The sequence below is a fragment of the Neopsephotus bourkii genome, unplaced genomic scaffold (genome assembly GCF_033783945.1).
Source record: "Neopsephotus bourkii isolate Nb327-2 ecotype Australia unplaced genomic scaffold, CSIRO-AGI_Nbou_v1 NB_250, whole genome shotgun sequence".
In the NCBI taxonomy this organism is placed as follows: Eukaryota; Metazoa; Chordata; class Aves; order Psittaciformes; family Psittacidae; genus Neopsephotus; species Neopsephotus bourkii.
In genome coordinates, this window is record NW_026900760.1 from 988,621 (window position 1) to 1,016,195 (window position 27,575).

The 27,575-nt window shown below is 42.2% G+C and overlaps 1 protein-coding gene across 8 annotated transcripts in view; it reads left to right on the forward strand.

The window, feature by feature from the left end:
* The first annotated feature begins 4,207 nt into the window (after positions 1 to 4,207).
* NTNG1 (netrin G1) overlaps positions 4,208 to 27,575 on the forward strand; it is a 175,437-nt gene continuing 152,069 nt past the window's right edge. For 4 of the 8 annotated variants that reach the window (XM_061345975.1, XM_061345969.1, XM_061345971.1 and 1 more), the window contains exons 1-2: positions 4,210 to 4,472; positions 10,427 to 11,136. In XM_061345975.1, coding sequence (XP_061201959.1) covers positions 10,891 to 11,136 — 246 coding nt within the window. In that variant the 5' untranslated portion in view covers positions 4,210 to 4,472; positions 10,427 to 10,890. Of the gene's footprint in view, positions 4,473 to 4,716; positions 5,345 to 10,426; positions 11,137 to 27,575 lie in introns of those variants that run through there. The other 4 variants (XM_061345978.1, XM_061345976.1, XM_061345977.1 and 1 more) reach the window with 4 other exon arrangements.

Consider the following 27,575-nt stretch of genomic DNA (forward strand, 5'->3'; position numbering starts at 1 on the left):
GTCAGCACTCTTCTGTTCTGCCATCCATCTTGCTCAGAGAAAACCTCTTACTAACTGTACTGTGATGGAGGTTTCAGAGCAAGAGATGACATTTTTTTTCAGTAGCCTCCCCAGCCCTTGAGCTGTGCTGAAGCTCAAGCAGTGGCAAAATGCTGCTTGGGGATGTCTGCGGTTTTGCTTCTTTGCTGAACAGAGTCAGGATTTGTCCTCCTGCCTGCACAAATGCAGAAACCGTTTGATTTTGTCATTTATCTCAATACAGTTTTCCAGTCATTCTGGAAATTACGCTGCTGAAGGCACTAAAGGTGCAAGTCCAGACCAACATTCAAATCCTCACAAACCAATTGACTTTACGGGACTGTAAACTACTGTGGGCAAAGCAGCAATAAGGTGGACAGACAGGCTCTGCCTCTGGGAAAGTTTGCAGTTTCTTGTCTATTTCTACCCCTGCCTCAGCTCAGCAAAGGAAGGTAGGGGCAAATTAGCACTCCTCCTGCTCTTGCCTCCCACACTTTTTGCCTCCTGCTTCACAAAACCTAGTTCAGCTAGCAGGGAAAGAGGTCAGAAATATACACAGTGCACTGGAGGAGCAGAGCAGCACATGGAGCAGGCAGCAGTTCCACAGCACAGGGATGCACAGTGGCACTGAACCACTCTCTGCACAGCAGGACCCTGACACTGCTCAAATGTTGCCTGCTCCCCGCTTCCCCACCTGACACCGGCCTTGCGATGATCAGCCTCTGTTTTGAGGTCAGCCCTCAGCCACTGCATCATGTCACATCTGCATATTTCTCTTAAAGCCCCAGATATCGCTACGCTGAAACACTGGGATTCAAGCAGGGAAGCTCCCCATGCCTTTGGCTACATTTCTAGAGACACCTGCTACTTCAGGCAAAGCCAGAAACTCCACTACTGCTCTGTGCAGTGTTCTCTGCTGCAGGCAAACGCATTGTTAAAACTATTCTGCTGTATCATTAGAGGTCAGCTTGGAATGGAGAAGGCAATAAAAGATTCATAGTGGCACATGAGGGGATGCACTAAATATCCAACCACAACTTGAAATCATGCAAAGCTTGATAAGGTTTAGGACTCGGTTAAAAACTCACAGTTCAGTTGGTGTTCCACAGAAAAGCTTGCAATCAGTGATACTACTTCTGCACCAGCAATTCAGGCTACAAGTTATGCCTTGTAGCCAGGAGTATCTTAATAGCATAGATGCTCCCATGCTCAGGCCAGTAATAAAAAATTAATCCCTTTCCCTGATTCCGTTAGGAACCAATACCAACTATTACTGAGAAGACATAAGAAATAATGCTGGAGGCACTTTCAAGATAACACATTCCCAGGGTTGTGACTTTCCATCCTTTGGTATTTTATGACTGGCTAAATCTTCATTTTAGCAATTTTCTAACCCAGTAAGGTAGGTAGTGGGACCTGCTGTAGTCTGTATATATTTAAATATTCCATTCAAACTGTCATTAATCTTATTTTCTGTCTAAATATCAAATCTGTTTTAGTAATCCTACTAAAGTCCAGTCTCAAGGTCCTGTGACAGTGAGTTCCTCAGTCTATTTACATGTGAGCAATCATTACTCACTACTGAAGGAGCTGTCAGAAATTCAATACAGGAATTCTCGCAGTATTTTCAGTTTGATTATAAAGGCATCATCCTTCCCCATTTTACTCCAGAACAAAACTAACACAGGCAAGTTTCTTCTAGCTGCTGAGTTCCATCTGCTTTTCCATCCTTAAAACAGCTTTTAACAAAGAATTTAAATCAGATCCCTTTTTTATGTTGATCTTAAAATCTGACTGGGAAGTTTGGCCATGTTCTCAGACTGGATTTGATTTGTAGCCATTATTTCTACCAGGACAGCACATCTAATCTCGTGCTTGGTGCCACTGTACTCAAAACCAGCTGCTCCAGCTTTGATACAGAAGAGGCTAATATCATTAGCAGAAAAACATAATGATGTTTGACATATCAAATGACTTCATCCTGCCTTTAATCTCTGTGGCCAGCCAGTCCCACCAGGCAAGAGATGGTCTCAGCAGACAGGACACAGACTCAGTGTGAAGGACAGAAAACTTCCAACACAGCCCCATAGCTGAGATTTAGGGCACGCCATCTGAGCCACACAAGGTGATTATTGTGATGTAAAGAGCTATGCTCTCTGCACACGGGAAGAAGGCTTCCTCTCCCAATTTGAGTCTAAAGCAAAAGAGCCATCCTCGAGCGCTCCCAAACCACTCACCTTGCAGCATCTGCAAAAAGATGATCCAGCTGTGCCCACAGCTGGACAAAGCCACCACACCTGGAGCGCCTTGGAGGCAAAGGTCCCCAATAGCTGTGAGGGGCAGCAGGGCTGGTTCACTGACACATGCTGCTGCAGGGACTTGGCTCAGTGCATAAGGTGTCTTGCCCTTTGCTTTACAGCCAACCATCTGTCTTGTATTTAGGGTACCAGCTCATTTCTTCTACCCGCAGTCAAACTGCCCTTCTCCTTTACAAAAGGTTCTATGGAGCCTTGATACCTGACACATTCCCAGTTCAAGTGGAAAGATAAAATTACTCATTTTCACCTTCTATCCTTTTGTACCAGCTCAGGGACAATTTCCCTTCACTAGGAGGCTGCAAACAGACCAAGAACTGCTTTGGGGGCTGAAAAACCCTGAAGCTTAATTTTTCCACCCCTTTGATCATTTCTGGCTTCCCACACAAACGGCTTTTCCACGTATGAGGTACCTGCACTGACGCAACCACAGAGATGCCAGAGAAAAAGTGGAAAGAGCAAACCAACACCACTGCCCACACAGGGAAACAAAAGCTGTGAGGAACTAGAAGGCATCTTTTGACTTTGCTGGTTTAGTTAGCCATAAGGGAAAGAAGCAAAATGCCCTTCTTAATGGCTCCAGCCAGTTATTTACACAGCCTATCAAATTCCATAGCCCAAATGGAGAACAAGTCTCTCACTCTACCAGAAATCCTCTGCATTTCATCCCGTTACATCCTGGCACTGGAAATTGCCAAATCTTGTCAACCAAATGCAATAGCACTGTTGCCTACATAAACACGTTTAACACCTCTTAACATGCAAAACACGCAAACAAACGATAAACACGGCTCCTGAGTCTTCACAATACAGCCGGTGTCTGACTGCCAGAGATGGCACCTGGAGTTGGGGAAATGCAGCAACCAGGTAGTTTCCTGGAGTGAGCACGAATCCTACACGGGACTCACTAAGCATTATTAGTTTTAGATACTGTTTTATAGCCTGGGAAAGTCTGAAGGGGAATACTGTGTACGTCTCATTCAAGCAACAGAAGTGGAACGGGTGGGCGCGGGAGGGAACCGAGCAGGCAGAGCAGAATGCAGGGCCGGAGTATCTGCATCTCTCTGGAGCCCAGAGGGACTGGAACGAGGAGGGCGATCACAGCACCACTGCAACAGTACACATAACGCTTCTCCCCTGCTTCGGTAGCATTCCGGTGCTATGAACTGAGGAAGGATCCGCGCCCAGCCCTGCGCAGGGACCCTCTTGAGACCCAAGCGGGACGCTACCCTAGCCCCGTGTCCAAGCGCCGCCGGGCTCGGGGAGCAAAAGCCCTTAGAGCGATCTCCGCGAGTGCGTTACCAGGCTGAAGCCGAAAAGGAGAAGGAAATAAAAGGCCGCTCCAGCGGGAAGGGACCAGCCAAAGACCGCCAGGGCTGGGCCGCTGCAGCTCCCATCCCTGCCGGGGCTGCGGCCGAGAGGGAGGCGGAGAACCTCACCCTCCCTCTGGGGCAGGCGGCGCCGGAGGTCCGCACGGCGGGGGTGGCGGGGCGGGGAGCACGGCGGCGGGGGGGGCGGGCGCGGCGGCGGCGCTAGGGCCGCGCGTGGCGCGGGCCCGGAGGTGGGGTAGCAGCCGCCGCCCCGCTCTCCGCCAGTCGCGGGGAGACCGCTCCGAAGTGAGGAGGAGGCGCCGCCGCCGCCCGAAGTTTGGCCGCGCCGCCGGAGACCTCCGTGCCGCAGCCCAGGACAGGGGCGCGAGCCCGCCGCTCTCCCTGCGCCTCATGCCGCTGCCGCCGGCGCCCCGAGAGGGGACATCCTCGCCCTGAGCGGTCGTGGTTGCGGGCGGGGAGCACCTGCGCCGTTCCCGCTTCCGCGGCGATGATCTGCGCGCCCGCACACCGTCCGCCGCCTCGCCGTGCGCCGAAGGAGAGCGGCAGCCCGCCCGCCCAGCAGCCCGCCTGCACCGCCGCGCACTGCCCGCCGTCCGCGCACCGCCAAACTTCGGCGCCGACAAGTGCCTAGGGAGAGCGGCGGCCCCCGCTGAGACCCCGCGCCCGTCCGGCAACTTTTCCCGGGGGAAGCAGCTCCCCCGCTCGACCCGCGGCGTCTCATGCCGCCGCCGCCGAGGGAGCCCCAGCGCGTCCCGGCGCCGCGGCGGCTCCGCGCCGCCCCGCGGTGAGGGGAGCCCGCGTCCGCGCGGTGAGTACCGCCCGCAACTCCGTGCACCCCGGGACGGGACGAATGCGGCCGCGCGTGCGGAGCGGGAGTACGCGTGTGCGGAGCGCGTGAGGGTACCGTTCTCCCTCGCGGAGGCGCGGACCGAGGGCGGATTGGCGCGGGCCGCGCGCCCCCTGCAGCCCGCGCGGAGCGCAGCGCGGCGCGGCCGGGCCCGGGCGGGGCGGTACCTGCGCGGCTGTCTTCTCCGCCGGAGCTGAACTCAGGCCGGGCAGCGGCGCGTAGCCGGTGGAAGAGCAGTGAAGTGTGGGGGGAGGGCGTTCCTCACGGCCGCTCCCGCCCCGCGGATTTTTCCGCGGGGGAGGAGCGAGGAAGATCAAAAGTCCCATTTGACAGCGGGCGGGGCGGTGGCGGAGGGAACAGCCCCGCCGGCCGAGGAGCAGCGGGCAGGTCGTTGGTACTCAACCTGGAAACAGTTCCCTCCTTTGCGTCGGAAATTGCAGGCGGCTTTTCTAGACGCTGACACGCACATCCCACACAACCCGAACCCCTAAGGAAACCCCACGCGGTGGGGAGCAGCGCAGATCGGCCAAACCCGATAAAACTGATGCTTTTGTACTCTCAAAGTTGGTGCATGTGCGTCTTGGGCTTCCGCTGAATATACTTTTGTTGTTCTGCAATCAACTTTTCAATATTCCGGATCGGATGTGCTAGGAGCCAGCCTCACTTCTGCAGAGATGTTAGCAGAGACAGTGAGTGAAACAAACGGTGGAAATGCTTTTAAAGAGGGAATAAATCACTCTGTTGCCTAAGGATGATGTGGTTGAGGTTGAGAAGCTGTGGCCTGGGCAGCCCGTCAAGGGGAAGAAAACCACAGTAGAACTTTCCCTGGCTTGGTTGGGGTTTTTTTTGGTGTGTGAGGGTTTTGTTTTGTTGTGGTTTTTTAATTGGACAAAAATAAAGGTTGATTTCTGGCATATTTCTGGAGCTTTAAAGGATGTTTACCAGAGAGTTTCCAGCAGTTAGTGGGAATATCCTCATAAAAGTCCTGGACTTTGTCATCAACCCTCAGCCCTGTGACACTGATGAGAAGTGGCACCAACTTTCTAGCTACGTATGTAAAACCTGGCAATAGCACAGAACAAATTCAGGGTCTGGTAGGCATTTGTCTTCATTGAGCTCTGAGGCTAAGAACTTGCAGTTAGAAAGTCGTCAGCTCACACCTCGACTTGGTAGTCCTGTGCACTGGATATACTGCCTGAGGAGCAGGTATGACTGTAATGAGGAAGAAAAATAATGACCAAAAAACCTATGGCTGCCCCAGCTGCTAACTTGCATTGTGAGAGGAAGAACTGGCCGAACAGATCGATGCTAGGTATGAAGCTATTTAAGGCAATAAACCACAATTATAAAGATTCTAGAGAAAAAAAAAAAAGTAAAGCAGCTCTGTACAAAGGCTCTAAAATTTAAATAGCTGAAGTGCTTTTACTCCATATGCTGACAGCTGATGCTAGCCGGCAAGTAATGGCAGCAGTAGCATGAGGTGTCATTCAGCAAAGAATGATGTGGGAAAACCAGAAATATTTTAAGTATAGTGCCAAAGCCCAGTATTTTGGTAGCAGAATGCTGTATTTTATTTTCTTCAGCCGAGAGGTATCGACATTTTACGTTCCTCCTAAGGCAAAGAAATCTTTTTTTGCTAAATAATTAAGTAAGCTAGATAAAAATAGAACCTAAACTTTGTTCAGAGTCCAAAGGCACCACAGCAATTGTGTGTAATATACTCTATTTCATACAAGTATTGACAGAAAGCATATAGAAAATTACTGAATACAGCTTCACTTCTTGTTTGCATTGATGGATAATTTTGCACTTATAAAAGGAGTTGGGTAGTTGTTTTTTTAAATATATGAGCTTTATATATATCAGGTTCTCAAGTTGTTTGTATAGTAAGGTAAAAAACACTGGGAAGTTATTAGATGTAAGTTGCAGGTATGAGGAGTAGTTCTGTTTTGCAATACACATTATTTTGTATGTTCTAAACAGACTTAAATAATTAATAGATAGGAGCAGACACAAAGGCTCTTTTTACTTGGGCTTGGTTAGATACGCTCAGCTGCTGAAGCCCTTAGGGATACAAACTTGAAACATGTTTCCTTTGGGAGAAACGGTGTTGGGAGATGACAGCCAGCGTGGGGTCCCGTGCCTTGTGAGTTTAGCCGATTCTCCTCAGACTGCCATGTATTATAACAACCGGTTTTGGGTCTCGCTCATACTTGTGTGTGGTAGCAGCTACGCTTTCTCCAATGCATAATCTGTGATTGCTTGTTATTTTATTACCTCCTTCGCTTACCTGCTGTTTTGGCCAAGAGGGAGGCCGGGAGCTCCCTGTGTGGTTTGCACAGTGGCTGTCCGGCAGAGAGCTCAGGCGGGGTATCCAGCCAACACAGTTTGTGCAGAGGGAGTTATTTGGAAAGGGGGTGGATTCTCACTATGATAGAAGGAGGCAGAGAAGGAGTGTTTGCTAACAACCCCTAATGAGATCTGAAGTTCTTCACCGGCACAGATTCTGCCGAGACACATTTTAGCTGGTTTGTAAAGGGGGTACCTGCTCAGGCTGCTGAACTAAAATGTTGTGTGAGGTGTGACTTAACCCACCTGGAAAGGGATGTGGGTGCTTAGCACTGCCTTCATAGCTGGTTTGAGTTTGGAAGTCAGCTGCGTGCAGTTCCTCTCAAGCAGCTATAACATACACTCTGTGGCTTGTATACCCAGCACTTTGCAGATAGAGAGGTTCTTTGGGGGAAGGCAGGGAAAGCAGAATTGCTTTCAGCACTTTTGCCTCTCCAATATCTCCCAGTGTTTTCTATATTGCAGAGGCTATGACACATAGGAATGACCAAAGCCCAAAACACACTGTAGTTCATACCGCTGTTGCTCCATGAAAGAGGAATGGGCTTTAAAAGCTTTTCATACATTAGCTAATATCCTGCCAGCCTTTGCCCTCAGTCAGTAAGAATATTGCTCCCTGTTTGCCATCCCTATGGGCCACCAAAACCCATGGTGTATGACCAGCAGAGAACCATGAGGTGCAGGGGGTCGGAGCACTGGGCATTAGTTATCCCCAGTTTGTTGGATTTCTTTTTTGTAAGGCCAAACACACAGGCATTACTGGGAAGGAAAACATCACTTAGTGTTGCCCACAGATAGCAGCTTACAGCTATATAACCGATACAGCTGTATACTTCAGTAGTGTTATTCTAAGCATTTTTTTTTTTACAGAGCCATTCAAATAGATATGTCCTTAGCAATAAGGCACACAAATGTAGAATGCATATTGTGAGTGACTCTGCAGGAATAAATATAAGCAGGAGAAATCGTATAGCTCCATCAGAAAAAAAAAAACAGAACAGGATCCTTAATGTGCTTTGGTCAATATCTTTCCTTGTATCAATGTAAGCTCATTAAAAGAAGATATTACAGACTAACTGAGCCATGCTGTATTAGTTCTTGCCAAAGCTTGACATTTTTAATATATTAATAATATGTCTGTAATGTAATGGAAAACTATTAATCAGAACTGGTTATATGCCAGAAATTTAAGCTATAATTGGCTGCTTGTCAGGAATGTCTGTTGTACACTGCTACACCTGCCTAATGCTCAGATGTCTTGCACTCCTCTGCACTTTTTCCTTGTCAGTGCACTAAATTCGATCAATGTTATAGTCTATAATTCTGTGTAATGACCATCATTATGACTAGCTTACTTTAATGAGAATTCGTTATATGGGAAGTATTTCAGTGCAGTGTGTTAAGGTGGTGGCTTGCTTCACATTATTTTAGTTCCGTCCAGTCCTGTTTATTAGTTGGTCTTAGTCTCAGCAGTTATAAAAGGTTACAGGTAACTGAAGAGCTAGCAAGGAAAATGTTGAAAGGAAACAAATCTGTTTTTTCCTGAATATAAAGGCTTGTAGTCTAAGGATAATTAAACTCAGTAACCTCTTATTTGTAACAGAAACATGATATTCACCTACTGTTTATTCCAGCTGTGACTTAGCATTCTCCAATATAGAGTGTGTTTTGATTTGTCACAAATTTAAAATAATTTGTATCTTTTTTTAGCAGAGTAGTTGTTTCCCTTTTGTATAATAATTGTTCTAAGCTATGGGGTTTTGTTTGGTTGACTGTGGCTTTTTTCCTCCCTGTGAAATAGTAAAATACATTTGACAGGACTAATAGGAAAGACTATGAGGTGTCTTTAGAATGACACGTAAAGTGTTCTCTGAATTCCTGAATTCCAAGACAATAAGTAAACATTTCCACTGAAAACAAAAAAGAATGTAAGGTCGCTATAAAACCAGTGGTACTACACAGTATGCTTCTTAGAAAGATTTAATTTAGATATTTCTGCTTTTGTGAAGAAAATTCATATTTGAACTTAATCAAATTCAGATTTTAACTCAAATATGTGTGAACTAATTGAGAATTGCTATTGCATGGAAATTCAGATATTCTCTGCCTGTTCTGATAAAATATGAGAGTTGTATGGTAACACTTGATAAAATGAATATAATGGAAAATTGCATTTACGTCCATACGGCAATTATTGTAAATTACTTTGCTATGGAAACACAATTCACCCATCTGTTGGCATTTCATAGTGTCTGTAGTTTTACTCAGTTTAAGATGAAGCATTATTTAAATATATGGGGAGACTGCTTGCAAATAGCTAAGGAGCTCACCAGGTCACATACCATTTCCCATGGTTTTGAGGTATAGAAGGGTTCATAGAACTGGGCACAATTAAAAAACTAGGGACAAGCAAAGGGGGCTGCAGAGAGTGGTAACTTACAGTTGTTTCTTAACATCTGTCTGATGGGTTTGCTTAGATTTTGTCATCTAGACAAAAAGAATGCAGAGGTGCTGCAGCAGCTGGCTGGAATCCTACTCCTGCAGAGAGCCCAGCACTCAGGCTCCCCATCTTCAGCTGGCATGGGCTGACACCAGGCGCAGGCTGAGAGAAATGAGCTGGAGTTCCTAGCCCTGGTTTCCCCTTTCTGTGATTAGGGTACTTATCCTGTCTTTGCGGTTTCCCTCATTCATAGTTTATATTTTTGCCTGTATTTTCTTGGATGTGCATATTTTAAGTCATAACAGCCTAAGTTTTTGTACATGTAATAATACAATTTAGGTGGTACAAACCAAGGCAATTTCTATTTGTGTTGATGAAGAGAGGGAAGGGAATAGATCTGCTGTAAAATAAATGCTGAATACACAGGTACCCGCACCCCAAAACCTAGGAAACTAAGATGCAGAAGTGGGAAGCATCCTTATAATAAACTACAAATAAACCATTATCTTTAGCAGTAGTTTGTCCCCAGTGTGATCAGTAAATCACAGTTCAAAGGGAAAAAAAAGTGCAAAGCTCTTCCAATGCTAATGAGAAACTTCAAGGAAACAGAAGTGTGGGCTTACAATATCTTTGTTACTTTTCCAAAAGCTCTTTTGGAGCTCACTGAGGTCCTCTTGCCAAGACACCATCTGTACCTGGTAGTCCTGATACCCATCTCTGTGTCACTTTAATAAAAGAGCTTTCCTGCTGCTCCCCCGCAGCACTGGGCTTCGTGCTCCCCTGCCTGCCTGCCTACATGATCTGGGCAGTAGTTTGAGTTCAGTACATTGCTCTCTGGTTTTTGCTATGTTGAAAATACAGTTTTGGAAGCAGAAACTAGTAACTCACCTGGAACATTATAAATCTGTCTTTGTTAGAGAATAGTTAAATCCTTCATGTCAAAATAGTTTTCACTGTGAATCATTCTGGTAGTTCGTTCATTCTAGCACAACACCTGCGATAAAGGTTATCCATATTGTAGCAATTTGCTTTATATTGCATCAAACCTCCAAAATGTCAACATATCATGAATTTTGTAATGCATTGATTCTTGGACAATAACTCTAATTTTTATTGTTTCTAAAAGGGTGCTGGTGCCAGAAAAAAAGAATGATTGATGGGAAACAGACACCAGCCTGCAGACACTCATCCTTTTTCTTCAGATACTGATTTATCAGTGTGTCTGGACATCCCCTGCAAGCCCTGAACACGGAGGATCACTCAGGGTTATTGACAGTGTAGTGGAAGACCTGCAGCTTCACAAATTATTATCTGCTATTGGACATCTTTTACAAGAAGCCCTGACAGATAAGTTATAAAACAAAGGACAATCACTGTGTTGCTGCGAAAGGTGTTGTCATCGCGGTCTGGGTGGCTTCTACCAAAGTCTTCAACTTAGTGAAGCAAACACCTGATCCTAATGCTTCATGCTTGAGTTGGAACCTATTTTATGAAATATATACATGTATATGTAAACGTATGTATCATCTATAGACCGCACAAACGCCGGTACTGAACATCCTTACAAAGGTGACCTAAAAGGATTTAGAAATGTATTTGTCAAGATTCCTGTCACTTCACGCCCTCTGGGTTACTGTATCCTCCGTGATGCAGCACTACCCTTCCGTGTGGGGACACTATGACGTGTGTAAGACTCAGATTTACACAGAAGAAGGAAAAGTATGGGATTACATGGCCTGCCAGCCGGAAGCCAGGGACATGATCAAATACGTAAAAGTGACTCTGGATCCCCCAGACATAACATGTGGAGATCCTCCTGAGACTTTCTGTGCAATGGTAAGGCATGCTTTTAATTTTGCTTAATAATGGGTATATATTTGTTATAGATGGCTTCAAAATGAAAGCCCTAGAGTGCGCATGTAATTATCCACGAAAATCTTCATCATGTTCCGAATGTGAAAGGTTCTGCTGAACAAAACGCAGAACAATACAATAAGCTGGGCAATGAGGTGTTCTAATGATGGGGACCTAACTTGACTTCATCTAAATTTGATATCTCTTTAGGCCAACTTTTAATGACTCAAAAGCAAGCAGCATAAAACTCCTAGTACGCTAACCTATAACTGGGGTGCGTTTGGACCACAAAAGACTTTAGTGAATTGGTTCTAGTACAGATCACCTTAAAGCATTGGAATGTGGTGTAATATTCGGCATCATTTCCAAACTGTTAGAAACTCAAACTACAGAAGCTGAAAAAGTGGTGGTGGGAGCTGGTCTGGTGAAGTTTTTCCAGCAAGCCCCATGCAGCCAGTGGCAGCACTGCTGGAGCATTGCTACTGCGCACAGCAGGTGTGTACCAGCAGATCCATACCTGCTTGTATGGACACTGCACCAAGAAACACCTTCAGGCAGGGTCCAGCTCTGCCAGCTACTCACAGCTTTCTTGTTTAACTCAAACTGTAAGCATTCAAGACAACTAAAATAAACCAAAGCCAAGGTACTTAATTTACATGCTCCTAAAACTAAAGAACAGTTTTGGAAATGTTGGGCTTGGTAAATAATTGTACAGGTATGAGAAACCAGGCAGACATTGTATATATCAACCTTTTAAACCTGTGCTGCTTCCAAGTGTTTGATAGATTGTGCTGTAAGAGGTCATTCAAGGTAAAATCTTCAACATGTTCATAACTTGTTTCTTTCCACTAACACAGAGAAATTTTTTTTTTTGCCATGGAATGTTTCTGCGAAATACTGAGTGGAAAATACACTATACTTTAACTAGAAAATTTGTGTTTGAGGTGCTTAACATATGTACTTAGATCTACTAATAAAGTACTGGAAGCTTACATCACATTACCTACATAATTTAGAATTGAAAACCCAACGAGTTCTGGTAAGTGAAGTTATCATAATTGAGAAAAGGCTACAAGACATTAATTTGCCTGTGTACGAATCATCATTGCTGTGTGACAGCATCCCCACAGGAAGGAAATTGGCTTTTAAATGCCTTATGGCATCATTTTTAACCACTACTCTTCTGTAAGGAGTTCAGGTCCGACCACACATACATTTAGGGCATGATGTGCATGCATGCAGCTGCTTCCCATGAACATTAATAGCAACGTGATAAATTATGGAGCCACATGAATAAATTACATTCACTGTGAACCTTTGACAGCACCACTTGCTCTCTGCTCTGTAATCCGTCTCTGCTGACATGGCTTTGACACTCTAAACCTCAGAGCAGCTTCAGGCAGCCACTGTTTAAGAAACAAATAAAAGCAACATACCCCATGTAATATGGTCTTTTTTCTTTATCTTCGAGTGTATTTTCTCCCTCAGAATAGCAACAGCTGTGATTTAGCCCTCAACCAGTGATGTTTAGTAACTCATAATGTACTGAATAAGAAAAGTTGTTCTTAGTGCAAAAGAAACTGACCAGCAAAATTTGTTGCTTCCTTTTAGTGCAGATAAACACTGCAGCAGTAATTTTTTAAGTTTCTGAAGGCCTTGGTTATCAGTCTAGTCTCTAGTCAGAATAATGATTTTAAACAAAAGACATTTTAAAAACCAAATAAAATGGTGTCAGACCTCCCCTGAAAATGTTTGACCTAGCAAGGTCCCTGATGCTGTGATGGGGGATGGAAATTTGCATGGAATGACCTGAGGTTACAGCTCTACCTGGCTTGCTGCTTAAGCCCTTGAGATGCAGAAGGCCACCAGAATCCTGACACAAGAATTAAAGAACCCGGAAGAACTGGGGAGACAGACAGTGCTCATTAGGATCTGTATTTAGTGATGTGAATGTAGAGTGATTAACTCCTACATGATAAGCTGTTGTATTTGCTCTAAGTATAGACGTATATTGTGCATAAACACTATATTCAGATATGCGTTGTTAACTAGGAAATTAGTAATTGGTAATTAGGAAAGTGGCAGAAATGCTTGATGTTCTTGAAGTACAGCACAGCAGCAGAGTGCTCTCATTCCTTAAAATGCTTTATGTCTATCTCTACTATAGCTATGTGTAGAAATTACATTTTTCATTCCAAACGAGGTTTTACATATTTTTAGGGAAGAGCCTTTGGCATTTCCTAGTGAGATCTTTTATTTTTGTGCTCATTTTTAGCTTTAGACGTTTAGTTAAGAAGGTAGCAATGACATACTTGGAGTAGCTGGGCAGTGAAAAAGAGTGCATTCCTGTTAGGCATGTTCTTGCACTAAAAAAATATCCCAGAATTAAATGACAGAGATCCAAAGGTTTCTTCTCAGCATGGCAAAGTGCTGAACTGACTTATATAAATGCTTGGGTTTACTGTTGTGAGTATTGGATTTTTTCATGCTAAACGTGTGTACCAGTGTTTTGTTATTGAAATCAGGCTAACAAGATCAGGGCCCTTCCAGATATCATAACAATAAGGTACCAAAGAGCTGAGACTGCTTCTGCAGGAAGAGGAGGAGGAGGTTGACGCAGCCTCCTGTTTTGTTCCCATATCAATTCTTTCATCAGGCATGGTAATTTTCTGTCCACTGCTACTATGCGGACTAAGATACCAGCTGTTGAATTTGTGTCAGCTATTAGTGTAGTGTAGATTATATCCCTGAAACACAACTAGAATGAGAGTCCCAAGTCCTGCTGGGAGATTATGGTAAAATCTGAAGCAGTCTGTGAGAGGGTGATGGTAATAATTTGGAATAATGCACAATGTAATCATGCATTGCAATGCGTACAAGCGTACAATAGAGACGAGATGGGCAGTAAGATTTGCCTCCTACTTATTTCTGCATATTCCCCATGGAATTAAATGTTCTTGAGTCCATTATGAATATTTTACTCCATGAGCTTGTTTAGTTGACAGACCAGATAATGAAGTTTTGTACATTCAGATTTGTTGCACAAAGCAACTTTCCTCTGGGGGTAGTTAAACCTAACATGTGGCAGCTCACCATTTGTAAGTACCTTTGGGTCATTCCTCCAGGACAGCATCCATAGGTATTACAGGGAACATGTAGCTGGAAAACTATACCACAATAGCTTCTATGCAATCTATTCTGAATATAACATTATAGTTTCTGGTGACATTCAATATTGACAACTCATGAGATATTCTGAAATCTCAAACCCCTGGAAACCTACAATTATGTGAGAGTTTCAGCTTTCATTTAAGCATCATCTTTATTTTCCTGGTCCTTCTGGTTGCAGAGAAATGTTTGAAATTAAACCAAGAAACTCAAAAAACAAAAGCCAAATAAATAGGCCTCCAAATTATTTTGCGTTTAAAATCTCATCATCATTTTAGAAGTCACTCAGGCTTTTTAGGGCTTGGTAAATGATCTAGCTTGAGAGGAGAGATGCAGGGAAGAAACATATAAGCAAACAAGTGGCTTAGAGCAGTCAACGTAGTGGTTTCTGGCCATGGAGTTGCTCATGTCTGTAAGGAGGACATGACAGCATCCTTCCCCAACAGGTAGTACTTCTCCTGCCTGTGAAATAACCAGCCCCTGGCAGAGGGGCTTGACTGGTCATCTCTGGCTTCCCTGTACGTTTCAAAGCTACATAGAGTGAGGCATGCATACTGGCAGACAATGCATGTCTGCTTTCTGTGACATTCCTTCGAGGAAATTTGGCTGTCCTTTATCAGTCCCAGAGTTGGACTGGATGATCACGGCATTTGAGCCAGCATGACCATTCCTGTGGGTTTGTAATTCACGAACTTTAAGCATTTGGCAGAGTAAGAGTGTATCTGGCACCATATGCTTACACTTAGTTGGCCTGGGAGTAGAAGGAAGGGGAAGAAGAGAGAAGAGAAAGAAGCTACTTAACATTTTCCAAACTGCAGGATTCACTTTGCAGAGATAGTGTAAGCAAATTTTTCAGTACCCTAGGGATGCTGGTTCTTGTGGCCTGCAGCATTTCAGTTTACAAAACAAATCTGCCTTAAATCCCAGGGAGTAACTAACAGTTGGTGATATCTTCTACTTCCCTCTTTGTAAGCACTTTTTACAATTTCACAGAACTCTGTCCAGTTATGAAATGAAACAAATCTGACTTTTTAAGACTGTCACTATCTTATGCCCTTGAAGAACAGTGCATAGGTGACTTCTGACTTCTTTATTTCTAAAACATAACAATCCCACCACCCCAAAGTCACCCTTGCATGCGCTGGCCCCTGTGCTGAAATACAGGTTTAGCGTAGGGTTTGCATCCAAACCTTAGCCAGGATTACTTTAAAAATTCACCACCAAGTTAACCCGGAGACTCCTAGTGGCTATTACTGTAATCGGCAAACTGGAGATGCATTTACCTTACCAACCTGTGTTTGTGGCTAAAACAGCAACATAAAAATACAATTTTCTGCTTATGTTTATACTAGCTATCATAACACCATCCCACACCCCAGTGGCTAAAAAACGGTGAAATTATTGTTAATTATCCATTGCCTGCAGCTAATTTTCTTCTAGGTTAAACAGAAGCTCAAAAAGCAGCTTACAGACAGGAGTCCTGTGCATTTGTACAATTTATAGAGCAGAAATGCTGATGACAGTAGAAATTTGAGCCCTTGAGTGCTACTCTGTATTTCATAGCCAAATCAAAACTAAATTAAGAAACAAAGATTATTAAAAAGTCTTCTGTGCATGTAATTCTGGGATAATATTGTGAGGTGGACATTAAATTCTTCCCTCCGAGACTTTCAGAATCATTAATATATGCTTAATTACAAATAGGCTCATATTGCTTAAAGGAAGGAAAATGCTCCATAGTGTAGTTGGTGATACCATTATTATGTTTACTGAAATAAATAAATGAACAGATATTCTTCTGAGTAACATATAAATCAAAAATGAGAAATAAAAACGTATTTTTGGAAGCGTTTTGGCATGCATACATGCACTGTTGGGCAAGACATTTTAAATCATAGTTGCATATTTTAAAAGGATATGCAGCTTAAAATTATTGCAGATTTTATTTACAATACCTGCATTCATCGATTTTGGACTTTTTAAAGCACATTTTATTAACAGAAGTGTTGCTTTGTCATTGTTGGAAATAACCTTATTTTTCAGGGAACAGAGTTCTTATTTTGCTATTTTCTTGTAAGTTAATGGATATTTCATTTCATTTCTATACCGCAAAACCTGTAAGATGAAGTACAGCCTCCCTACCCTTTCTCCTCTCCCCTGCATAGGACAGGACACCTACACCACCACATTGACATGACTGTTCCCATCAAAGCACCACTTTGGACCTTATGTTCCAGCCTCAGACCGAAACAGCTAGCAGGACAAAAGGAATGTGAGAAGCTCATACGATGCCCTTTTCCTCTGCTGCTCCCCCTGCTCCCTCCCGCTGGTCAACACAGAGGCAACCTGTGCCTTCAGTAGCAGCCTGCTTGCAGACACTTCAAAGGCATCTCGTTCATTGGACCTCCAGGGAAAGAAGTTCTTGGTTTCATAAAAAAGAAAAAATGGGTATATTTAATGAGAGTAGGAATAATAAAAAAAATATAAAATAAATTTGTTTGGTAAGTTTCCTTCCAAGTGGAAGCAATCTAAAAATTAATAATTTCTCATAAATCAAAACTGATAATTGCCACTAAAAGAGATTTGCATTTTATTCATTATCACACATGAAGATTGCCCAGTAAATCATTAAAAAACCTCATCCAGTTGCTTTTTTCTCCTCAGTTACACTTTGGCTGTAGGAATGTTTTCAAACCTTAAACAAAGCAAAAGCACGCCCACAAAGTACTTAAGTTGTTAAAAATATTTTGGGGTAAAACAGGGTTCCTAAGCGAAGTCAAGGGCTTCTACTTATTCTCAGTTGCAGAGTTTTAAGGCACATATAACTACTACGTATACAAATGCATCCTTTTAACAAGATGTATATTTTATAAACACACATGGAGACTGCTTAACAGCTGTGTTTAACACCACCTTTGTTCCATTTGGTACTTGACCTTCTATAATTTTTCTTTTCCCTGAAGTTAGCTGGAAATATAGCACATTTGTGGCTAACACATTGATCAATTTATTGGAATAATAATTGATCTTACAAAACAAGAGCTCACTGGGGGGAGATGGAGGCTTTGCTGATGTGGCTCTCTCAAATACCTGATCTACTGTCCCTCCCTGCTGCTCTCAGCACCTTGGACCCAGCAAAGCACCTTCCTGCACTAGCAGAGGAGGGTATCTGCAGGGGAGCTACACAAGTACTCTGCCAGAACTCAGGCTTTTGGTCTTGTTTGGGTGTGGAAAGGGCAATTTTATAAGGAAGTAAGCAGCTTCTGCTGTAAAATGGATACTCTGACGTTCACAGGGAATCTGAATGGATTGCTGCCGGTGCGGCTGGACCACAAACGCCTCCTCAAAAGCACTTTTGCTGTCTTTCTCAGTAAAATAACACTGCCTTATAAATAAAATCCTCAGTAGCAATGTATTGTAATTTGAACCTCTTGTGGTAAGGCAGAGGAGATCCTTACACTGTGGCTCACTGCAGGGAGACTCTTGTAATAAGATTTGCTGGGATGCAAAGAAACAATGCAGTAAAGCAGCATCTCAACCAGCACTCCTCATTTGGGTAGGACAGTGCATCACACCCCACCTTCCCAGGCTGAGAGGAGGCAGCAGCGGGTGACCCTGTGCCTTCTCTGCTAGAAACCCTGAACTGAGATGTTTTTCCAGGGGAGGTAAGTCCTCCTTTCAGCTGAGCGACCTTTGCTTTCTAACCCAGCAGTGTCATGCAGTCAGCCTGGAGGAGAGGTGGTGCAGTTTCAACCCCTCAAGGGGGGCAGCTGGTTTACTTTCACACATTTCGGTCACAAGCTCCATGCCTTGGGGTCCCAAGTGAGTTGTGCAGCATTAGGCTTTCCACACTGCTCTCTCATTTTAAGTACAGTGTACAAGGAGTGTGATATTATATTTCGTCCCACTGTGATGGGCAAGTCTCAGAGTGCAAACTTTGGATTTACTTGGCAGAACTGAGCAGAGCTAGTTTTATGCTGCTGAGGTTTGTTCAACTTTTCTGGACAAACTTATTTTTCCTCTTTCATTTACTAACTGTATGTCTTTAAAGACAAAGATTCATTTTTCTTTCTTGCAGGGCTTGTACTTTTTAACATCTAAGAATCACTGAAAACCAAATGCAGGTTCCTGAGGCACTTCCATATACTAAAATATAGATTTGTAAGCATCTTACAAATGAAACAAAGCCAAGTGAACTCATCTGAGAGTTCTGGAAACCCCGTGTACATCAGGACAACTGTTCTGGTTAGCAGGCTCCCCTGGAGTCCTTTGAGAACGCAGATGTCAATAAGATGACTTCCCAATAATGATTTTAACATTTAGGTCTTTATGTCCTATATACAGCCCAAGTCACCCAATGCAAACGTTTACATCCACAGTATTCTGCTGAAGCATTAAAGAAAAAAAAATAAATATACTGAGGTGATAATCTGGCTCTCATCCCTTCTGCCATGGAGCAGAGGGGGAGAAATCCAGGCAAGCATTAGCAGTCGCTGTTGACAAAGTATGGAAATTATCCATCTCCTTACAGGAAAGTGAAAGCCGGTCATTTGTTTTTATCCACAGAGTTTAGAAAGGGCTGAATTTGTGGGAGCTGCTGAACTTTAGTATGAGCACCACTGCTGGGTTTTGGGGCTTTGTTTTTTTGTTGTTGTTGTTTGGTTTGTTTTAAACTGATACTGTTTTGCCAAAGCTGCAATTTCCAATACATAAAAACCCCACATACCTCCTGGTAGAACCAGGTAGGAGATCTGTTAAACCAAGTATTTAACCTTTTTTCCAAGGCCTATAAGCACTATCTGGATCTGTAAAGTCAAAAATAATCTCACTACTCAAAAAATAGAAAGTACCTCTGTAGCCGATTTACTTGTAGAAACAATGGCTGTGGATACGTATTTTGGTTATGGAAGTTGATGTTTTCACAGGTCACTTGCAGTGGCACCATCTTGATTTACAAATAAAAATATAGCTAGGGACACAAAAATCCCTGACACTGAGCTGGCATGGCAATGCACCTAAGAAATTTCATGTAGCTTTGATGTTTGCTGTATTTTATTTTCTGTAAAATGGCTTTATTTCTTTTTTTTCTAGTTCTTTAGGCAGATTGTGTATAGGAAATTTAAGAATAGAAAAGGAGAGGAAAGAAAATGACACAAATAAATTTTAATTATATTTATTGCAAGCAAGAATTTGTAGCAATTAGATGTTTTATGTTGGGCTTCAACCCAGAGAGAATTTTGGTACCTAGGTAGTTGTAAAACCTTTAAAAGAGGACACCGTTATGATGGGAGGAGCGTTCCCTTACATGTGCATAACTGTGTCTTTCCAACATCCTGGTGCAGTTTAGATTTTTATCTGTAAAACTGTCAGGAGCCATCATTTTAACTCATCAGTTTGATTTTTACCATCTACGCCTGCTCATAAGGCTCTTTCCTCCAGTGAAAACTAGGAAGAGCTACTTGTGGATGACATTTACAAATGACTTGGGGGGGGGGGAATAGCAAGCAACTACACAAAGAGCCCTCATCTTCTAAAAACAACAAGTGCATAGCTATAGGAAAAAGTACAGGATGTAATCTTCTGACTGCTAAAACAACTTTTCAACTTTTTGCATGTGATATTTCCCCCATCTATTTTTATCGCAGACTTGCAGACTCTGACATGCCTCTTGGCTTCCTTGACCATATGGATCTGCCAAGCAGTATGAATACTGTAGGGATAGCCTGCAGAAATATCCTAGCAAGGTGTCTTGCTTTGCATGAGTTTGCTCAAATTTACAGAAACGTTAAGTAATGGGTTTCAGGGGTTTAAGCACTGCAGCTTTTCTCACTAAAACACTGGGGTAGGTTTTTGTCAGCAGTTTGCACCCAAATCCCCCTTTTTTCTGAAATATAAGCTAGATAAATTTTAGAAAATAAAAGGTTAAGAATGTACAATCTTTTTGTTTTCTGAAGCACTGGCTTTGATTTTTAACAAAACATATTCTTTTGTAACTAAAGAGCAGGTAGATGTGAATCATTATGTGTATTTTATACCTTAGTGTCAGAGTTAGACTTCCCATAAACAGGACTTAAAATATGATCTTCTACTGAAATTAATGTTCCCTGTTTAAGTCAAAAGAACTTCTGCTGACAGCAATGGGTTGTGCCCAAATACTGTTTCCTTAGTAGCGCATATTATCCTCTGGATTGTACCCAGTTTGAAACTCTCAACTGGAAACTTTAAAACCATCTTAAAAAAACCAAAATTAACAGTACGTCTTTATCTTTTCATCTTTTTCTTGCCAGAAGCAATTTCTCTAAAGTTCATTTATTTCCAACTTTTTTCTATTATAAAATTTTTTATTCGTACTGGTGCTGGGGTTTGGAGTACTTCATCCTTGTGAGCTGCAGTGCAAGGTTGATTGTCTCTAGGGACAAGACAGGATTTGGTTAATGGGATACCTTTTTATCTCGGTTTCAGTTTTTACAATGTGGGGGCATGCAAGAATGCACTGAAAGCATTTTTTAGACCTTCTAGCTGTAAAGTGCCAGCTAGAATACATATCAGGGTTTCCATATTAAAATGTAATATTTTAGCTTTATGCATCTCATGACTTATTTGTAAATAATTAAAAAGGACAGAAGATTATTATTGAATAGTCCTCCCATAGTTCTCCATAATTGCACCGCCATCGGTTGCAGCACTCAACATTAGCTAAGCATCATCATTTATGAACTTCAGCTTTTATAGGTTTAAAAGCAAGGCTCCAAAAAAAAAGTTTTCTTTTTTTCTTCCTCTTAATCAGAAAATATGAGGTTCTCAGAATAATATTTTGTAAAATTTTAAGCCATAATAGAGAGTATGCCATTTTTAAATGTTAAACAATGGACAAATGGTTGACGTCTAGCATTCACAGGGGGGTGGTTTGTTTTTGAAGCCACATACTCATTTGTTTTGACTCCTTCTACAAGTTGTTTCTGCAAGTCTTCAGCTTGTGTAAAGTGGTGAATGTGCATTAAATGGGATGATGCAACAACAATGCAGCATGTGGCTCCTGTACATCTGGCATTTGTGCCTCCTCTGCTCCCCAGCCTTGCTGTAATGGAGGTTCTTGAAAAGGTTGGAGAAGGCTGAAGCGAGAAACGGGTATTTGCTTCAGAGAACACAAGAGCTTGCCTTCCTCCTGCTGGATCTCTGTCTTATCACACTTTAAGAACTCTGGGGCTTGAGAAGCCATCAAAGCTGATGGGTTTGTTCTAACTTTAACTTCTGCTACCCCCTTTTTGAGCCACAGTCTCTTTTAAAACTATAAAGACCCAAACAGTTGCTGACCATAGACAGGTGAAATGATTTTGAAATCGTCTTGAAGTCGTAAGGTTAAAGAGTTCAGCAGTAGGATGGGAGAAGCACACACTGAAACATGGATTCATTTCTGAGGACCCCCTCAAGGTGCTGCTTTTCCTAGGTGCAGTTTCCAAGATATTAAATACATTGCAGGAGTGCAGGGAAGGCAGGCACAGCAGTTTTACAGGCAGCATTCAACTCTCCCAATCAATAATAATCTGACTGAGAATTTGGAGTAAATGTCATTCTGGTGATGTTATCTTGTCGGTAGCCTTCTATTGGCAAATGATAGATTTGAAATGATGAAATTGTGAAAAAGATCAGAAACAAAAATTAGCCAGGGCCTCAATGAATTTAACCTTAGCCTCAGGGGTTTTTCAGTTCTCATCCTCAAGGTCACCTATGCCAGTGCAACCCTCAGCATCCTCCTCTTGCCAGGCCAGTTCTTTCCAATACCCCAAAGGAAGATTTACAGGTAGTTGGGTTCAGTTATTGTTGGGCTTAGTAATTCAGTTTTCTGACCTGGGTTTCTTAATGCTTTCTGCAGAGAAACAATGTGAAATGTAAACATGTAACCCAAAATGTGAGCACATTTTACAGGTAATTCACATAGCCCTAAGCTAATGAGAAATGACAGTCCATTCCTACAGTATCTGCGGCTCAACATCTTATTCTGCAGTGAAACTCACAGGTGTTAAGCAGTTCCACAGCCATAGAAAAGAGCTATTTTCTGATTTGGAGCTACTTTCTGATTTGGGTTTTAGTGTAATGCTTTTAATTTTTTCAGCTTCAGTCAGGCTCCAACTTATTCATTTTTTTATATGTAATTTTCTTTTTGTGAATTTTATGTGTAAAGGTCACAGAACTAAAGTTGTAAAAAAAAAAATATCTAATTTTAACCTGCAGTTGATTTATGAAAAGATACTCAATTCCTTGAGTTTGTGAAAATAACGTATACCACTAATAATCTCTTGGAACTGATTTAACACCATATTCTATTGCAGTACTAGGAAGAAGCCAAGGACTTGTAACAATCCGTCATTTGCAGTGACATTTTTATTACTGTTTCAGAAATGCTGTGCTTTAATTGTCTCCCTGCTTCAAATCAACTACTTAGTTTGCTTTAACAATTTTTTTTTTCCTCTAGTTATCGTTGCCCTTGCTATAAGAAACCTAAACTCCCTATATATTTCTGGCATGGTAACTGCTAACAGGAACAGGAGCAGAGAACCTATTCATGTCCCTCTAATTTAGGGGAGTAAAAATGCTATATTGATTACAAGTCACATTTTTATGGAGTTCACACCAAATTCCTTATAGACCTTCATCCCAGACAATTCCCCCTCGATTCACTAGGATTGAGCTGAGAGAAAATCCATCCAAAATAATGCGCTTTTTTCCCCTACTGTTATGAAGCTTGCAACAAGCTGCCAAATACAGAAATGGCTTTGCTTTCAACTATTAAAAAGAAACTGTAAGCTCTTAATTTAGTAGCAATGTTGCTAGCGCTTTAGCATCTTCTGCAGTGTGCCTCTAACTGATGAGCTGAAGCACAACTATAAATAACAATGATGTCTTTGTCAGCTTGTAAGAAAAATGGGTTGTTTTGTTGGGGTTTCCCCCCCCCCCCCCCATTTCCTGAAATGAAAAAGACATGTATAGTAGGACATCTCTAATCTCTTTTTGCTTAGTACATGAATTTATCTTGATGGGTTACAGAATCAAAACACTGGTTTCTTTCTTGCTGGTTCACAGCCTAGCTCGATGATCAACAGGAACATGGCCTTAAGGTTGCACTGTATGTGATTGACACCCCAAAATTAAGTGAATGCGTGGAGTTCTTATCGTTACAGTTCAGGACTTTGAGGTGCCTTTCCCTTTTCAAGGGAGAGGCAATTTCCCTCTATCCCAAAATGTGCTTGCCTGAACTACTGCCTGACCAAATCACATGTTCAGACCTGTAGTCCCTGTGTATCCCCTGTGAATAATAATAAGGGATTCCCTCCAAGCATCCCAAACCCTTTGGAGATCCCTTTCCGAGTTGGGCTGCTCCTTCAGCACTCTATACCTGGTAACTAAGATTTGTTATATTGCATCTACCTGCTCTGTATTTGAAGAGAATATCTGTCAGAAAAGCATTAAGTTTTGCAAATCCCCAGGTTGGGGACCTGATGCAATGACAAAAAGGAGGGACTTGATGATGGTTGCAGCAGCACGACTGTTCCACATGCTAAGAGGTTTTAATGGAGCAGATGAATTCTGGAGGGAAAAAAAAAAAAAAAAAAAGAGAGTTAATTTTCAGGGCTTGCATATGTTTGAATTGGTTTCCTTGAGAATATTTTTGGAGGTAATGTTAAATGCTAGAGAAAACTTACAACAAGTCTTGTGACTAATGGATAGATGCAATATGCTCTGTGATGCTATGAGAAAAATGCTGGTGCAGTTAACTAGTATCAGAAATAGTACTAGCTTGCAAAAAACCCTGAAAAATCTTACAGTTTTTGAGATCTCACCTTGATACCATTTTAGAGAATGGTTCTAACTAGTAGCCACGCAAATAATTGCAGATTACAATGTCGTACAACTCCATTAACTAGGTGAAGGAAAAACAGCAACATTTTCATTTTAATGAGATGTCTGCTGTCTCCTCCTCTGTACTGTGCACCTTAATGTACTTTGCTGACTGCACTTATGGAGCTCCAAGGCTTTGTCATTTCTTGGCAATTCCATTCTCTAATTTCTTCTGACACATGGTGCTTAAAGCCACAAGAAATGCGAGGTGAGGCAGAGAGGATTCCTGCAGACTGCCATGCCGTAAGAGGAGCACTCGTTTGCATTATTCATTAGATAAAGGAACTGATTTGCATCTCATTTTGGTTGTCTCTGTTTCCAGGGAGAGGATGTATAAAATTTGCAGAATTACTGATTTTTTATTATATTAATATTGTTCATTTGGGATTAAGTCACCATTGTCTGCTGCCCCATATTTTGTCTCACACTTATCTTAAAAACCTACAGAAATTACATCTTTGGTTCTTTTTATAAGGAACTGTAGTTATTGACTGCATAGTAAAAGAGCACTAACTTATTTATCATTACAATTTTAAAAGTATTTTTTTATCAAAACCATAATTCTAACTTGGTCATTATTTGTAATTAGATTATTATGATCTTTTTCACTGTTGTTCTGAGGTTATGGCTCAAAACCAATCAATGCAGCTGCTTTACAAGCTTTTATGTGTGATCTGACAGTATCTACGATTTTTTTTTTTTACTGTTAAGTATTCTTAAGCAGTAAGCTGTTAAAAACTGTGTGCCTTCTGCTAAGTAACATGTTAACACAGTAAAGTTGAGAAATAGAATAACCCTAGATAACTTTCAACGCTGTTTTGTTCTTTTGTACGCTTTATGAACCAATTTACATTGTGTTTAGCATTAATATTTGATTCAGAAATCTATCCTATAAAAAGGTAGGGATATCACTGTTCTGTCTGCAGTGCATGTGGGCACTGCTTAATTGGATGGTGGGAGGAGTGGCACTAGGAATTCTAGAAGACAGATATCATTTCATTTATGCTTTTTGAGAAAAATACACAGTAAATACCTTGGAAAACACTGCTGAAACCCAGAGCCATTCCCTGACACACAATTTACCTCCTAGGAAAACAAATGGCTAAAACAAACGGTGGCTTATTGTGACTCTCAAAGCCTTCAGTTAAGTTTGGTTCTTCACTGGGCTGGATATTGTACAAAAATAAGTCATCGTCCCCATTTCAAATAGCTTACAGTGTAAACTAAACACAAATGTAAAAAGTAGTGAAAAGTGGGGATCTGAAGGATGACTTCAGCAAGGTGAAGTTCTAAGGCTGATGATTGTGTATTATTTCTATTTTTCATTTTACTTACAGGATGGCTTTATGGCTGAATCAGTAGCTGTCTGATTTCTGCGGGTGCCGTGCTAGACCAATTTACATTGGGCTCAGATTAGAAGGTGGAAAAGGCAATGGCCCTGAGCATCAGCTGTTCAGGACACTTTATCTGTAAGCAGCATTATGGCTGGAAAAATGGCACGTGAAAGTGAAACCAGCTTATACTAGGACCCTGGCTAATACACAGCTTAATTATAATTGAGTTTGCCACAAGTTAGTGACACAGCTGGATCTAAACAAATCACCTAGTAATGCACTGATTGCACTAACAGCAGTTGTTGTCAGGGGTGGAAGGTGCCATATGGCTCCTCTTCTCTACCTAGGTCAATATATTGTTAGGAAGAAGCTTAAATACATTGACACAAATGAGGAATTAGCCGATCTGGCTTTTCTCCAGCCTGTGGTGTCTGTACATGTCCTGGGGTCTGGCCATTCCCAGGCACAGTGCGCGGGCCACCAGATTTTTCCAGAACACGCTGAGAGGAGGAGTATCATGGTACTTGAGGACAAACAAAGGCAGCTGGCTCTAGGTAGCGTTGCTTAGTCATAGCTTAGTTCTCTGAGACATGCCAGCACTATGTTTGGGCAGTTTATGAAAGGACAAGAAAGTATAAGTGATACTGAATGCAAATCAGGGGGTAACACAAGGGATGAATGAAGCAGGAGCCAGTCCTATACAAAGTCAGGTCAAGTTAAGCCCCAGGGAGGGCTTTTCATATGAATGGGAACCAGAGTCAAATCTCTTCTCATTGCAGTGAATTTTGTACAAGTCTTTTATGGTTTGTAAAGCTTTTTTATTTTCTTATCTGGGAACAGGCAAAACTATAGGATAAAGTTTGCAGTGCTGTAACCAAGATGTCCCTCATGCTGCCTTACAATTTCAGCATCTCATCCATTTACAATAAATATCAAACGCTAAAACCTGTTACTAACAACACCGCAGGATCTACTGCTCCTATAAAGACAGCAGAGCCTGGTAGTACCACTACTTTTAAGACATCCTTTTGCATTTCTCTTCTGAGCTGTGTGGTGCTTTTCTAGGTTGTAACAGGCTGAAGCGCAGCAGCAGCAGTAGAGTTCATGCTATGTTAAATTCTTATTAACTACAAAATGTCATCCAAAGTATAGTGGTCTGTCAGTTTGAGTTGTATGGTTTTGTTATGCTCTTTGCTTTGAAAAATACTTATTTGAAGTTTTTAAGTGTGCCAAGTAGGCCGGATGCTGCCCTTCAGAAATAAAAATTGCCTTAACCAATTCTGTGATGATTCAGGTTGTAGAAGAGCCATAAAATTTCTGCCAGACTTAAAATATCTTTCCTTGAACACTGGTCCCGCTGTGCTGATCTTGCTGTCAGCAAGGGTTTGCAGATCCTCAGTTATGAAACACCTTGTCACCACTCACCCAGCAGCTTGCTCCCACTCCGCTGTGAAGTTTGTTAAAGTACTTGGCTCAGATTTTGAAATACAGTGCGTTTCCTAATTATTTTCTTAGGAACAGGGTTGTGGACAGTCCTGTGATACAACTCAGGGTAGCTATGCTGAAGCATGTTATTGAAGCAGTGGATAATCCAAAGGCTTCTGCACAATGGATTATTCTAAACAATATTTACCCTTCAAAATGTCCTTGTCTAATGCAAAACAAGGAGAGCAGCTGTTCAACATTTATTTTTATCTTTACTCTTCAATGGATATTAGACCTCTGCCTCTTTTGGGGCTTACCACAGCATCCCTGATGAATTTACTGCACAGATCTGCCTCATTCATTACAAACCACCTACTTTGTCTGCCATAGGCTTCTCTGCACCCTCAGCCACATACAGCAGAGTTTGGAGTAAGTCCACTGAAGTCACTGTGGAAGCACCTAGACCCTGGTTTGTACATTCCATGCTGCCTTTGCTATGCAAAGTAGCCAAAAAGTAGGCTTGAGGATGAAGCGGAGAATTTTACTGGCACAGAAAAATTCCTCTGATGGCAAAGGACTGGCAAAGCCAGCTTAGTG